Source organism: Chiloscyllium punctatum, chromosome 23, assembly GCF_047496795.1.
Source record: "Chiloscyllium punctatum isolate Juve2018m chromosome 23, sChiPun1.3, whole genome shotgun sequence".
NCBI classification, from domain to species: domain Eukaryota; kingdom Metazoa; phylum Chordata; class Chondrichthyes; order Orectolobiformes; family Hemiscylliidae; genus Chiloscyllium; species Chiloscyllium punctatum.
The window spans coordinates 93,353,898-93,369,645 of record NC_092761.1 but is presented as its reverse complement, the minus strand read 5'-3'; the positions used below and the strand labels follow the sequence as shown (position 1 = coordinate 93,369,645).

Sequence of the window (15,748 nt, the reverse complement as noted above, 5' to 3'; positions counted from 1 at the left end):
CATAGTCCATCCTGGCTGTATGTTTTAAAAATGAGCCCAATCTACTCCATTTCCATCATTTGGTCCATAGCCCTGCAGGTTACAGCATTGAGTTGCATATCAAGACCCCTTTTAAGTAAGTCAAAAGTTTCTGCCTCTAGTCCCTTTCAGGCTGTGAATCCAAAATCCTCACCTCTGGCTGAAAAATGGTTTCCTCATCTTCTTTCTCACCCTTCGAACATCAATTTTGAATTGAAGCCTCTTGTTCTCTGATCTCTCCACTAAAAGACATGAACTCTTTCCATCCATGTAGTTCAAGCTCCTCACAACCTTGTACATCTCAAACAGGTTTCCTGTCAGCCTCCTCAGTTCCAATTGAAAACAATCCCAGCCCACCCAATCTTTCCTCATACCTGCATTTTTCTAGTTCTGTTAACATACTTGTGAATCTCCTTTGTAACCCCTATGGTGCTTTCCTTTTCCTTGTGCTACATCCTTTCTAAAATGAAGTGAGCAGAGACACACACAGTTCTCAAGTCATGGTCGAGCTCGTATATTATAGAGCCTCAGCGTAAATTCCCTGCCGTGTGTTCTGTACCTCAGTTAAATAGTCTCCCTTCAAGAGACTACATATGGTAGAATCATATGTAGATTGGACATTGGCAGAAAACTTCTTCTAAAGTATATGTAATCTATATCCAGAAATAGTACATGCCATTTTGGAAGGGGAATAATGTACATTGAGAAATCAGTATTGATTAATTGATTAGTTGATAATTGGATGAAAGGATGGGGTCATTCTGGCGAAGTTTGCAGATGACACAAAGTTAGGCAGACAGGCAGATAGTACTGAGGAGGTGGGGAGGCTGCAGAAAGATTTAGACAGTTGAGGAGAGTGATCTTGGAAATGGCTGATGAAATTCGACGTGAGCAAGTGTGAGGTCTTGCACTTTTGAAAAAAGAACACAGGCATGGACTATTTTTTAAACGGTGAGAAAATTCGTAAAGCCAAAGTACAAAGGGATCTGAAAGTGCTAATCCAGGATTCTCTAAAGGATGATTTGCAGGTTGAGTCCATGATTAAGAAAGCAAATGTAATGTTGTTGTTTATCTCAAGAGGGTTGGAATATAGAAGCAATGATGTGCTTCTGGGGCTTTATAAAGTTCTAGTTAGGCACCATTTAGAATACTGTATCCAGTTTTGGGCCCCACACCTCAGGAAGGACATACTGGCACTGGAGCGTGTCCAGCGGAGATTCACACGGATGATCCCTGCAATGGTAGGCCTAACATATGATGATCAGCTGACGATCCTGGGATTGTATTCATTAGACTTTAGAATGTTGTGGGAAGATCTAATAGAAACTTACAAGATAATGCATGGCTTAGAAAGGGTGGACACTGGGAAGTTGTTTCTGTTAGGCGAGAAGACTAGGACCCGTGGGCATAGCCTTAAAATTAGAGGGTCAGTTTAGAACAGAAATGAGGAGACCTTTCTTCAGCCAGAGAGTGGTGGGCCTGTGGAATTCATTGCCACGGAGCGCAGTGGAGGCCAGGACGTTGGGTGTCTTCAAGGCAGAGATTGATAAATTCTTGATCTTGCAAGGAATTTAAGGCTACAGAAAGAGTGCGGGTAAGTGGAATTGAAACACCCATCAGCCATGATTAAATGGCGGAGTGGACTCAATGGGCTGAATGGCCTTGCTTCCACTCCTATGTCTTATGGCCTTATGACCAAATAAAAATAAAATACTGCAGATGGTAGAAATCTAAAGTAAAAGCAGAGAGCATTGGAGAAACGCAGATCTGGCAGCATCTGTATAAAGAGGAAGAGAATTAATTTTTCAAGTCCATTCTGAGCGCCAAAGAAGTGTCGTATTGGACTCAAAATGTTAACTCTGTTTCTGTCTCTACAGATGCTCCCTGACCTGCTGAGTTTTTCCAGCATTTTCTGTTTCTTTTCTTTAATTGAAATGTAGTGCTACAGTGTAAAGTGATGTCAGAATGGGTCACCATACAGATAGAGGAGAAATTTTCCAGAGAAATCTGCCTGGACCAATCCTGTAAAATACCTCCTGAGGAATGGCCCATCAATTGTCCTGGTCCTGACTGATTAATGTCTCTGACATTTTTAAGAAACATCTGAAGCAGAGTTAGTGGACCCAAAACATGAATTCTGCTTTCTCTCCACAGATACTGTTAGACCTGCTGAGTTTTTGCAACAATTTTCCTCCTGATTATCAGCGTCCATAGTTCTTATTTTTCAATATTTAAATTAATGTTTCTGTATGCAGTGCAATAGCTGGTTTCCACAGTGGAAAGCTGGACAGAGAAGATCAACGACTTAATTGCCAATTTGTATTGAGTTGATATGTAACATGATCCAAGCGATTTTAATGCTGTCCCCAGTGTGTTAAAAACAACTAAAAGGATTCCTACTCCTGATCACTGTTTATAGTCCCCTGCAGGAAATGCAAATATGTTCTCATTTGGAGAATGCAGCTTGGGGTTCCACAGGCAAATGGCTTGCCAGCTTGTACTATGATAATCCGCATGTTGAGGATAAATATAGTAGTTGGGTTAGATGTTAGAGGGTGACCTGTGCCTCTTGAGAAGGGAAGAAGATTGACAGAAAAAATAAGCACTAGAAGTCTAAGTTTTTGTTTGGTTCTCTCTTGGCCCTAGGAGTTTCCCCTTCTTCATTTTGACAGATTAGAAGAAGATTACGTGAATATATTGGGATTTTCCATCACCAACCCAGATCATCCACAGTATAATGACTTTGTCCACAGTCTGAACAAATCCTGGCAAGAAAACTGTGCACATGTAACTTATCCTGGAGCAGCAGTAAGTATCTCACTTAATGCAAATTGAACTGGGTTAAAGTTTAATGCATAAATAACACTTAGATTGAAATCAGTTAATTAAAATATATGCATGACTTCCTTGTTTTCATTTCATGTTCCCAAAAATGTTTATTTCTTGCCTGATTTTCTAAAGAAGACTTTTCCTTGGTGCTACTGATAGAATCAATGCAAATCTGGACCACTCCTAAAAATATCCTCCAAATGAGTGGGATTAACAGTTATCCTGGTCAGATTGATTTATACACAGCGTTTTGTTAAATATATATTTCACTTCCCAGTAAGACAGCTGATGACTGTAGTGTAAGACATTCCAGACCAACATATCCTGCAGGTATGCTCATTAATTGGATTTGATGGTATTCTTGATCTTGAGCCCCTGTTGCTCCCTAATATAGGCTTTTTCTTTAATTCAATCATGGGGTGTGGGCATCATTGGCTGGACCGACATTTAATGCCTGTCCCTAGTCGCCCTTGAGAAAGTGGCGGTGAGCTGTCATCGTGAACTATTTGCAGTCCACATGTTATAGGCTGACCACAATACCATTAGAGAGTTCCAGAACTTTGATCCAGCAACCACTGAAGAAATGACAGTATATTTCCAAATTAGGTGAGTGAGTGACTTGGGGGAGGCCTTGCAGGTTGGGGTGTTCCCATCTATCTGTTGCCCTTGTTCTTCTAGATGGAAGTAGTCATGGGTTTGTTGACTAAGGAGCCTTAGAGACTTTCATTATTAATGAGTAGGGGAAATTGGAAAAGAGAAAAAGCTAACTAAAAATATGCAAACAGATGGTAAGAGTTTTTAATCAATATTTAATGAATTAATTAAGAAAATGTGTGTTGGTCTGTTAGAAGGGGGCACTGGAGAATTAATCATGGAAACTAAGGCAATAGCAGAATTTAGATTGGTAAGAGGTGATTTGATTGAAATGTGCAGGATACTGAGGGGTCTGAGTAGCTTCGATGTGGAGAGTATGTTTCCTTTCAAAAGCCAATTATCAACTAAGGGTCTCTGATTTAATATAAGCAGCTGCCCACACACACCATGGGTGCTGGGGAAAAAAATAAGCACTACCGCACTTAGGCGGTAGTGTGGGTTAAAGAAAAGAAAAAAAAATATATAAGCAGCTGCCTATTTAAAACAGAAATGAGGTGATTTTTTTATTCCACAGAAGAGTCTTTGGAACTCTCTTTGTCAAAATGCAGTGGAAGTGCTCTTTGATGGACAACTCTATTTTTCATCTTCAGGCCAGTGAGGGTATCTTCACTTCCTCATCAATTTTGTTATAATAGCATTCCAGAGCTCCTTCAGCCTCAACTTCAGTTTGAGCTGTCTGTCCTCACTTATTTAACCTTAGATCTGCTCACTGGACCTTGATTAACCAAGACAAACCAAACACTTCTCTTGAATTACACTGATTCTTAAATAGAATTTCAGCTGCTGTAACACCTACTCAAAGTATTTCTTTGACCTCTGGTGATGGTTTTTGTTTAGCCATTGCTCTGGTCTCTACATAGAATGGAAAAAATACCCAGAACCTGTTCCTAAAACAATCCCGTTTCTTTAAACTCATACAGACTTGTGGGATTATAGGCAAAAATATAACTTTCACTCCTGCCAAATCATTCCCCAAGAGTAAATCAACTTCATTGACATTGGAATTTAGAGGAATGAGAGATGACTTTATTGATATAAACAAGATCCTTAGGGGGCGTGTTAGGGTGGATGCAGAGTGTGTGTCTTGGACCAGAGGGCAGAACCTCAGAGTAAGAGATTTTCCATTCAAGACTGCGATAGGGAGGAATTTCTTCTCTGAGGATTGTAAATCTGTGGAATTTGTTATTGTAGAGATTGAGTTGTTAAATATATTCAAGGCAAAGACAGAAAGATTTTTCATCAGTAAGGGAATAGAGGCTTATATAGTAAAAGCAGGAAAGTGTAGGTGAGGATTATCAGATCAACCATGATCTTATTGAATGGCAGGTTAGTCTCAATGGGCCAAATAGCCTACGTCTACGATTGCGTCTTATGGTCTTATGTGCCTCCAACAACCACAACCATCTTCCTATGTGCCACGTATGACTCCAACAAGCTGACAGCTTTCCCCCATTTCCCATTGATTCCAGTTTTGCTCTGGCTCCTTGATGCCACACTCAGTCAAATGCGCCTTGATGTCAAATGCTGTCTCTGTCACTTCACCTCTGGAATTCAGCTCTTTGTCCATGTTGAAACCAAAGCTCCAATGAGGTCAGGAGGTGAGTGACCTTAGTGGAACCCAAATTCAGTGTCAGTGAGCATGTTATTTCTTTGCGTGTGCTGTTTAATAACACTGTCAGTAAGACCTTGCATTACTTTGAGGAAAATTGAGAGTAGACTGATAAAGCAATACTTAGCTGGGTTAGATTTGTCTTGCTTTTTCTACTACTTTTTCAAAGTTTTAGTATTGTTGTAACTATACTGGAAGAGTGTCACCAGGGGTATGACTAGTTCTGGAGCACAAGTTTTCAGTACTTTTGCTGGCATATTGTCAGAACTCATGGCCTTGCAGAATCCAGTGTTTTCAGACATTTCTTGATATGATGTGCAATGATTTGAATTTGTTGAAGACTGTCAGCTCTAAGGCTGGAGACTTCAAGAGGAGGCCCAGATGGATCATGCACTCAGCATTTCTGATTGAGGATTGTTGCAAATGCAACTAGTGTTGGGACTTGGGTTGCTACTCTCACCTACCAACTTCTACCACTCAATAAAGTCTGGTCAGTTTAAAGGTAAGTATTTAACTGTAGGTGAGTGCACACAAACTAGGAACAGGAGTGGTCCATTTGGCCCCTTGAGCCTGTTCCACCACTCAACATGGCTGATTCTCTATCTCAATGCCATACTCCCACTCTCTGTCCATTTCCCCTTGACACATTTAGCCTCTAGAAATCCATTTCTCTCTCAAACAAATTCAGTGATTTGATTTTTACTACTTTCTACATTAGAGAATTCCAAGGGTTCACTACCTCCTTTAGTGAAGAAATTTCTCCTAATCTCTGTTTTAAATGGCCTATCTATTTCCTAGAGCAAGACCCTTCTTCTGGACATGCGAGTCAAGGGAATCATCATCCCTACATCAAGTCTGACCGATGTATTTTATATATTTGAATGAGATCCCCTCTCAGTCTAACTCCAGTGAATATACAGACGGTAAACACAATTTCTTCTCATAGGATAGCCCTATGATTCCAGGAATTGAGTTCCAAATTGGAGGAAGGTCAATTTTAACAATATTAGGCAAGAAGTTTCAAAAGTTGATTGGGGGGCAAATGGTTAGAAAATGGGAAGCCTTCAAAAATGAAATAACGAGAGTCCAGAGACAGTATTTTCCTGTTACGATGAAAGGCAAGGCTGGTAGGGGTCAGGAATGCTGCATGACTCAAAAATGTGAAGTTTGGTTACGAAAATGTAGAAAACATATGTCAGGTATAAACAGCAGAGATCAAGTGAATTCTTACAATATAAAGACAATAAGAGAATACTTAAGAGGGAAATTAGGAGGGCAAAAAGGAGGCATGAGATAGCTTTGGCAAATAGAGTTAAGGAGAATCTGAAGGGATTTTATAAATACATGAAAGACAAAAGCCCTTCATCAGGAATAAAGGCAGTGAGCCTGAAGCATGGAGAGATAAGCTAGAGGAGGGTGGGGGTGGGGAGAGAGTAGCATAGAGTACAATGGGTGAGTGGGGGAGGAGATGAAGGTGATAGGTCAAGGAGGAGAGGGTGGAGTGAAGGCAGCCTATGGTGGAACCGCAGGTGATGGGGGTGATATTAAATGAGTATTTTGCGTCAGTGTTTACTGTGGAGATGGACGTGGAAGACATAGACTGTGGGAAAATAGATGGTGACATCTTGAAAAATGTCTATATTACAGAGACGGGGCTAGATGTCTTAAAACGCATGAAGGTGGATAAATCCCCAGGACCTGATCAGGTATACCCTTGAACTCTGTGGGAAGCAAGGGAAGTGATTGCTGGGCCTCTTGCTGAGATATTTGTATCATCATTAGTCACAGATGAGGTGCTAATGTGGTGCCACTATTTAAGAAAGGTGGTAAGGAAAAGCCAGGGAACTATAGACTGGTGAGCCTGATATCGGTGGTGGGCAAGTTAGTGAGGGACAGGATTTATGTGTATTTGGAAAGGCAAGGACTGATTAGGGATAGTCAACATGGCTTTGTGTGTGGGAAAGCATGTCTCACTAAGTTGACTGAGTTTTTTTGAAGAAGTAATGAGCAATGACTGTGATCTATATGGACTTCAGTAAGGTGTTCGACAAGATTCCTAATGGTAAACTGGTTAGCAAGGTTAGATCTCGTGAAATACAGGGAGAACTAGCCTTTTGGTTACAGAACTGGCTCAAAGGTAGAAGACAGAGGGTTGTGGTTCTCATTTGTATAAATAATTTAGATGTGAGCAAAGGAGGTATAGTTAGTAAGTTTGCAGATGTCAACAAAATTGGAGGTGTAGCGGACAGGGAAGAAGGTTATCTCAGAGTATAATGGGATCTTGATCAGATGGGCCAATGGGCTGAGAAGTGGCAGATGGAGTTTAATTTAGATAAGTATGACGTGCTGCATTTTGGAAAGGCAAATCAGAGCAGGACTAATACACTTAATGGTAAGGCACTGGGGAGAGTTGCTGAAAAAAAGAGACCTTGGAGTGCAGATTCATAATTCCTTGGAAGTGAAGTCTCAGGTAGATAGGATAGTGAAGAAAGTGTTTGGTATGCTTTCCTTTATTGGTAAGTGCATTGAGTACAGGGGTTGGGAGGTCATGTTGTGACTATACAGGATATTGGTTAGGCCACTTTTGGAATATTGTGTGCAATTTTGGTCTCCTTCCTATGAGGAAAAATGTTGTGAAACTTGAAATGGTTCAGAAAAGATTTGTAAGGATGTTGCCAGAGTCGGATGAGCAAAACCAATGTAGTGTACAAAATCCCATGCAAGGACTGCACAAAACACTACATCGGACAAACAGGAAGACAGCTAACGATCCGTATACACGAACACCAACTAGCCACGAAACGACACGACCAGCTATCCTTAGTAGCCACACACACAGACGACAAGCAACATGAATTCAACTGGGACAACACTACCATTATAGGGCAAGCCAAACAGAGAACAGCCAGGGAATTCCTAGAGGCATGGCACTCATCCACAGACTCTATCAACAAACACATCGACCTGGACCCAATATACCGGCCACTACAGTGGACAGCTCGAACTGACAACCGGAAGTGGCAGAGACAGGCCACTATAAATGCCGGAGGAAACAGCACAGAAGCGCTTCACAGGAGGCTCCCAAGCACTGAGGATGTCACCTAGACAGGGGACGAAATGTTTGCAAGACAAATTCCCAGCTCGGCGAACAGAACCACAACAACGAGCACCCGAGCTACAAATCCTCTCCCAAACTTTGAGTTTATATAGATTTCAGCAAAGCCTTTGATAAGGCCCGACAAGGAAGACTGATAAAAAAATGGTAAAAGCACATGGAATCCAGGGTAATTTGACAAGTTGGATTCCAAATTGGCTAAGTGTAGGAAACAGAGGGTGGTGGTAGAAGGCTGTGTGATTGAAGTCCAGTAGTGTACCACAGGGATCAGTGCTTGAACTCTTATTGATCATAATGTATATAAATGATATATTTTAAAATTGAACATGGTGGCCATAGAGTTATAGAAAGTCCTACAGCATGCAGACAAGCCCTTCAACCAAAAATGGTCCATGCCGACCAAAATGTCCATCCACACGAACCTTGTTTTCCCTGCACTTGGCCCATATCCTTCTAAACCTTTTCTATCCATATATTTGTCCAGATGCCTTTTGAATACTATTAATGCACCCACCTTAACCACTTCGGCGGACAACTCATTCCATATGCATACCACCCTCTGTGTAAAAAAAGGAAGTTGCCCCTCAGGTTCCCATTTATTCTTTTCCCTCTTACCTTAAATTGATGCCCTCTAGTCCTCAATTCCCCAACCCTGGGAAAAAGACTGAGTACATTCATACTGCCCATGCCACTCATGATCTTTTTTAGAACATAGAACATAGAACATAGAACAATACAGCACAGAACAGGCCCTTCGGCCCACGATGTTGTGCCGAACTTCTAACCTAGATTAAGCACCCATCCATGTACCTATCCAAATGCCGCTTAAAGGTCGCCAATGATTCTGACTCTACCATTCCCACGAGCAGCGCATTCCATGCCCCCACCACTCTCTGGGTAAAGAACCCACCCCTGACATCTCCCCTATACCTTCCACCCTTCACCTTAAATTTATGTCCCCTTGTAACACTCTGTTGTACCCGGGGAAAAAGTTTCTGACTGTCTACTCTATCTATTCCTCTGATCATCTTATAAACCTCTATCAAGTCACCTCTCATCCTTCGCCGTTCCAACGAGAAAAGGCCGAGAACTCTCAACCTATCCTCGTACGACCTACTCTCCATTCCAGGCAACATCCTGGTAAATCTTCTCTGCACCCTCTCCAAAGCTTCCACATCTTTCCTAAAGTGAGGCGACCAGAACTGCACACAGTACTCCAACTGTGGCCTAACCAAAGTCCTGTACAGCTGCAACATCACTTCACGACTCTTGAATTCAATCCCTCTGCTAATGAACGATAATACTCCATAGGCCTTCTTACAAACTCTACCCACCTGAGTGGCAACCTTCAAAGATCTATGTACATAGACCCCAAGATCCCTCTGTTCCTCCACCTGACTAAGAAGCCTACCATTAACCCTGTATTCCGCATTCTTATTTGTTCTTCCAAAATGGACAACCTCACACTTGACAGGGTTGAACTCCATCTGCCACTCCTCAGCCCAGCTCTGCATCATATCTAAGTCCCTTTGCAAACGACAAATGCCCTCCTCACTGTCCACAACTCCACCTATCTTTGTATCATCTGCAAATTTACTGACCCACCCTTCGACTCCCTCATCTAAGTCATTAATAAAAATTACAAACAGCAGAGGACCCAGAACTGATCCCTGCGGAACTCCACTTGTAACTGGGCTCCAGGCTGAATATTTACCATCTACCACCACTCTCTGCCTTCGACCAGTTAGCCAGTTTTCTATCCAATTGGCCAAATTTCCCTCTATCCCATGCCTCCTGACTTTCCACATAAGCCTACCATGGGGAACCTTATCAAATGCCTTACTAAAATCAATGTACACTACATCCACTGCTCTACCCTCATCCACATGCTTGGTCACCTCCTCGAAGAATTCAATAAGACTTGTAAGGCAAGACCTACCCTTCACAAATCCGTGCTGGCTGTCCCTAATCAAGCAGTGTCTTTCCAGATACTCATAAATCCTATCCCTCAGTACCCTTTCCATTACTTTGCCTACCACAGAAGTAAGACTAACTGGCCTGTAATTCCCGGGGTTATCCCTATTCCCTTTTTGAACAGGGGCACAACATTCGCTACTCTCCAGTCCCCTGGTACCACCCCCGTTGCCAGTGAAGACGAGAAGATCATTGCCAACGGTACTGCAATTTCCTCTCTTGCTTCCCACATAATCCTAGGATATATCCCGTCAGGCCCGGGGGACTTGTCTATCCTCAAGTTGTTGAAAATGTCCAACACATCTTCCTTCCTAACAGGTATCTCTTCTAGCTTAACAGTCCGTTTCACACTCTCCTCTTCAACAATACAGTCCCTCTCGTTCATAAATACTGAAGAGAAGTACTTGTTCAAGACTTCTCCTATCTCTTCTGACTCAATACACAGTCTCCCACTACTGTCCTTGATCGGACCTACCCTCGTTCTCGTCATTCTCAGGTTTCTCACATACGCATAAAATGCCTTGGGGTTATCCTTGATCCTATCCGTCAAGGATTTTTCATGCCCTCTCTTAGCTCTCCTAATCCCTTTCTTCAGGTCCCTTCTGGCTATCCTGTATCCCTCCACTGCTCTGTCTGAACCCTGTTTCCTCAACCTTATGTAAGCCTCCTTCTTCCTCTTTACTAGACATTCAACCTCCCTCGTCAACCAAGGCTCCCTCACACGACCATTTCTTTCCTGCCTGATAGGTAGGAACATACTTCGAACATAGAACAGTACAGGACATACAGGCCCTTCAGCTCTCAATGTTGTGCCGACCTTTTATCCGACTCTCAGATCAAACTAACCTTTCTTCCATGTGCCTTTCAAGAGTCGCTTAAATATCCCTAATGTATCTGACTATACTACCACTGCTGGCAGTGCATTCCATGCACCACCAACCTCTGACATCTTCCTTAAACCTTCCTTAAAATTATGACACCTTGTGATTGCCATTTCCACCCTGGGAAAAAGTATCTGGCCATCGACTCTGTCTACGCCTCTCATCATCTTGTACACCTCGATCAAGTCACCTGTCATCCTTCTTTGCTCCAATGAGAAAAGCCCTCGCTCCCTCAACCTTTCTTCATAAGACATGCCCTCCAGTCCATACAGTATCCTGGTAAATCTCCTCTGCACCCTCTCTAAAGCTTCCACATCCTTCCACAAGGCGACCATAACTGAACGCACTATTCCAAGTGTGGCCTAACCATGGCTCTAAAGAGCTTGTTACAACAAGGGGTAAACCCCCCTGCTAAATTTAAAACCAACAACACAGAAAAGATTTACCCCGTGCAGTAATCAGTAAAAATACAAATGGCCAAGAACTATTTAAAGTAAAAATTAACAACTTATATTTCTTAAAGTATAAAAGAGAATAATTAACTAACCACTATTTACAATTTCTTCCTCTGACCTATCTTTTACCTTCCCTTCTATAATACTAGTCTGATAAAACTCCCAATTAAGATTTACAAAACCATACTTCTAATCTCAAAGCCAGGCAGCTTTCATTCTTCTATTCGGATCTTCCTGTGTTTTCTTTTCTTTTTCTTAGAAATTTCTGCATCACAGGTTACTGATCAAAAAGGTATTTTTGGGAGAGCTATTTTCTGGCAGTCTGTTTACATGCTAGGCTTGGCAGTTCTCCTCTCAACTGTTCAATTTTCCCCAGTCTTATACCACCACCCCCACCCCCCACCCCCAAAGCATTGGATTGTGTCGTTGGCTTTTAAGATTGTCAATATACTAAATTCAAACTGGACTGGAATTTGATATTTTTTGAGGTTTGGTTAATGGCTGAATTTGAATTTGTTTTTGTCTCAAGGCAACAAGCTAATCAAGTTTCTCGAGCAAGTGTTACATTGTTGCCTTGGTGCTGTTTCTGGTAGTTCTGCTGCTTTTAACTTCCTTAAAGTACAGCCACGTCTTCTTAACAAGCTGCAGCATAACCTTATGGCTCTAAAACTCAATCCTCCTGCTAATGAAAGCCAACACACCATATGCCTTCTTAATAACCCTATCAACTTGGGTGGCAACTTTGAGAAACCTATGGACATGGACCCCAAAATCTCTCTGTTCCTCCACACGGTCAAGAATCCTGCCTTTAACCCTGTGTTCTACATTCAAATTCAACTTTCGAAAGTGAATCACTTCACACTTTTCCAGGTTGAACTCCATCTGCCACTTCTCAGCCCAGTTCTGCATCCTGTCAATGTCCCATTACAACAATGTCCCATTGCCTTCCACACTATCCGCAACTCCACCAACCTTTGTGTCATCAGCAAACTTACTAACCCATCCTTCCACTTCCTCATCCAAGTCCTTTATGAAAATCACAAAGAGCAGAGGTCCTAGAACCAATTCCTGCAGAACACCACTGGTCACCAAGATCCAGGCTGAATACTTTCCATCTACCACCACCGTCTGTCTTCTATGGGCCAAACAATTCTGTATCCAGACAGACAGGTTTCCCTATATCCCATGCCTCCTTACTTTCTGAATGAGCCTAGCATGGGGAACCTTATTAAACACCTTGCTAAAATCCATATAAACCATATCTACTGCTCTACCTTCATCAATGTGTTTTGTTACATCCTCAAAGAATTCAATATGGCTTGTGAGGCATGACCTACCCCTCACAAAGCTACGCTGACTATTGCTAATCAAACTATGGTTTCCCAAATAATCAAAAATCCTGTCTATCAGAATCCTCTTCAATACTTTGCCCACCACAGATGTGAGACTAGCTGGTATGTAATTCACAGGGTTATCCCTATTTTCTTGAACAAGGGAATAACATTTGCCAAACTCCAATCATCTGGCACTACTCCAGTGGACAGTGAGAATGCAAAGATCATCACCAAAGGCACAACAATCTCTTCCCTCACTTCCTGTAGTAACCGAGTGTACATCTCATCTTGCCCAGGAGATTTATCTGTCCTCATGAACGTCAAAACTTTCAGCACATTCTCCTTCTTAACAGCAACCTGTTCTAGCACATCAGCCTGTTTCACACTATCCTCAGAAACAACAGGGTCTCTCTCGGTCGTGAAAACTGAAGCAAAGTATTCATTGAGGACCTTCCCTACCTCCTCTGACTCCAAGTGCAACATCTCTCCACTATCCCTGATTGGCCCTACACTCACTCTGGCCATCGTCTTGTTCCTCACATAAGTGTGGAATGGCTTGGGGTTTTCCTTAAACCTACCCGCAAAAGCTTTTCATGCCCCCTTCTAGCTCTCCTAAGTCCATTCTTCAGTTCCTTCCTGGTTACCTTCTAACCCTGTAAAGCCTGTCTGCTACGTGCTTCCTCAATCTTAAGCTTCCTTCATCCTGACTAGATGTTCCACATCCCTTGTCACCATGCTTTCCTTGCCTCAGTGGGACAAGCCTGTCCAACACTATCAGCAAGTGCTCCCTAGACAACCTCCACATTTCTGTTCTGCATTTCCCTGAGAACATCTGTTCCCAATTTAGATGCCCCAGTACCTGCCCAATAGCATTGTAGTTCCCCCTCCCCCAATTAAATACTTTACCATACAGTCTGCTCCTGTCCTTCTTCGTGAGTATGGTAAAGGTCATGGAGTTGTGATTACTATCACTGAAATGTTGTCCCATCGAGAGATCTGATTAGTGACCTAGTTCATTGCTGACAACCAAATCCAATATGGCCTCCCCTCCATTCGGCCTACCTACTTATTGTGTCAGAAACTCATCCTGGACACACCTGGCAGGAACTGCTCCAGCCAAACTCTCTGAATTAAGGAGGTTCCAATCAATATTAGGGAGTTAGTCACCTATCACAGCAACCCTGTTACTTCTACACCTTTCCAAAAACTGCCTCCAAATCTGCTCCTCTGAGTCTCTGTTGCTATTAGGGGCCCTGTAGAAACTCCCAACAAAGTGATTGCTCCTTTTCTGTTTCTGACTTCCACCCATAATGACTCTTTAGTTGAACGCTCCTTGACAATTTCCCTTTCTGCAACTGTGATACTATCCCTGATTAGCAATGGCACGCCTCCACCTCTTTTTCCTCCCCCTCCCACTCAATTTGAAACATCTACACCCTGGAACATCCAACATCCATTCCTGACCCTGTGAACCCAAGTCTCTGTAATGACCACAACATCATATTCCAGTACTGATCCATGCTCTGAGTTTGTCACCCTTATTCCTGATACTTCTTGCATTAAAATAAACACTTCAACCCATCACACTGGCTGCATGTTTGCCCTTTCCAGTGCCTATCCCTCCCACAGACTCTCTGCATGCTGTATCTGGCTGCTCACAACCTTCATCATCTGATCCATAGGTCAGGTTCCCAACCCCTGCCAATCTAGTTTAAGCCCTCCCTAGGAGTCTAGCAAATATCCCGCCCAGGATATTGGTGCAGGTGCAACCCATCCTTCTTGTACAGATCCCACCTTCCCCAAAAGGTATCCCAATGATCCACGTATCTGAAGCCCTCCCTCCTACACCAGCCCTGCAGCCACATGTTCATCTGCTCTCGCTCTCTATTCCTAGTCTCACTAGCACTTGTACCATTTGTTACAATATGGGGTGAACCCCTCTGTTGATTGAAACAAACACCCAGAAAAGCTCACCTCACCTCGCCTCATAATCTGTTAAAATATGAATGACAGAGAACTCCCAAATTCCACTATTTAAAGAAATAATATCAATTTATTCCTTAACTCTAGACGTGAACATGAAACAACAACTATTGAAAACTCTAAGCCCCCCTTTCTCTTAACTGCTTATTATCTGCCTCCAACTCTATAACAGTATACCATTCCAATAAAAAAAACTTACTAAATTTACATCAACTTAATTTCAAAACCATACAGCAGCTGTTGTCTCTGGTCTCTTTCTTCTTTTGGCCAAATATCTCCCCAGGTCACAGGGTCATAGAGTCATAGAGATGTACAGCACGGAAACAGACCCTTCGGTCCAACCCGTCCATGCCGACCAGATATCCCAACCCAATCTCGTCCCACCTACCAGCACCCGGCCCATATCCCTCTAAACCCTTCCTATTCATATACCCATTCAAGTGCCTCTTAAATGTTGCAATTGTACCAGCCTCCACCACTTCCTTTGGCAGCTCATTCCATACACGTACCACCCTCTGTGTGAAAATGTTGCCCCTTAGGTCTCTTTTATATCTTTCCCCTTTCATCCTGAACCCAAGCCCTCTAGTTCTGGACTCCCTAACCCCAGGAAAAAGACCTTGCCTATTTATCCTATCCATGCCCCTCATAATTTTGTAAACTTCTATAAAGTCACCCCTCAGCCTCCAATGCTCCAGGGAAAACAACCCCAATCTGTTCAGCATCTCCCTATAGCTCAAATCCTCCAACCCTGGCAACATCATCCTTGTAAATCTTTTCTGGACCCTTTCAAGTTTCACAACATCTTTCCGATAGGAAGGAGACCAGAATTGAGTGCAGTATTCCAACAGTGGCCTAACCAATGTCCTGGACAGCCGCAACATGACCTCCCAACTCCT

General features: G+C 42.7%; 1 protein-coding gene across 4 annotated transcripts in view; it reads left to right on the top strand.

The window, feature by feature from the left end:
• Positions 1-15,748, top strand: part of grik4 (glutamate receptor, ionotropic, kainate 4) — a 173,503-nt gene that overhangs the window by 92,403 nt on the left and 65,352 nt on the right. For all 4 annotated transcript variants that reach the window (XM_072593556.1, XM_072593559.1, XM_072593557.1 and 1 more), the window contains one exon: positions 2,665-2,826. In XM_072593556.1, the coding sequence (XP_072449657.1) occupies positions 2,665-2,826 (162 nt within the window). The remainder of the gene's footprint in view (positions 1-2,664; positions 2,827-15,748) is intronic.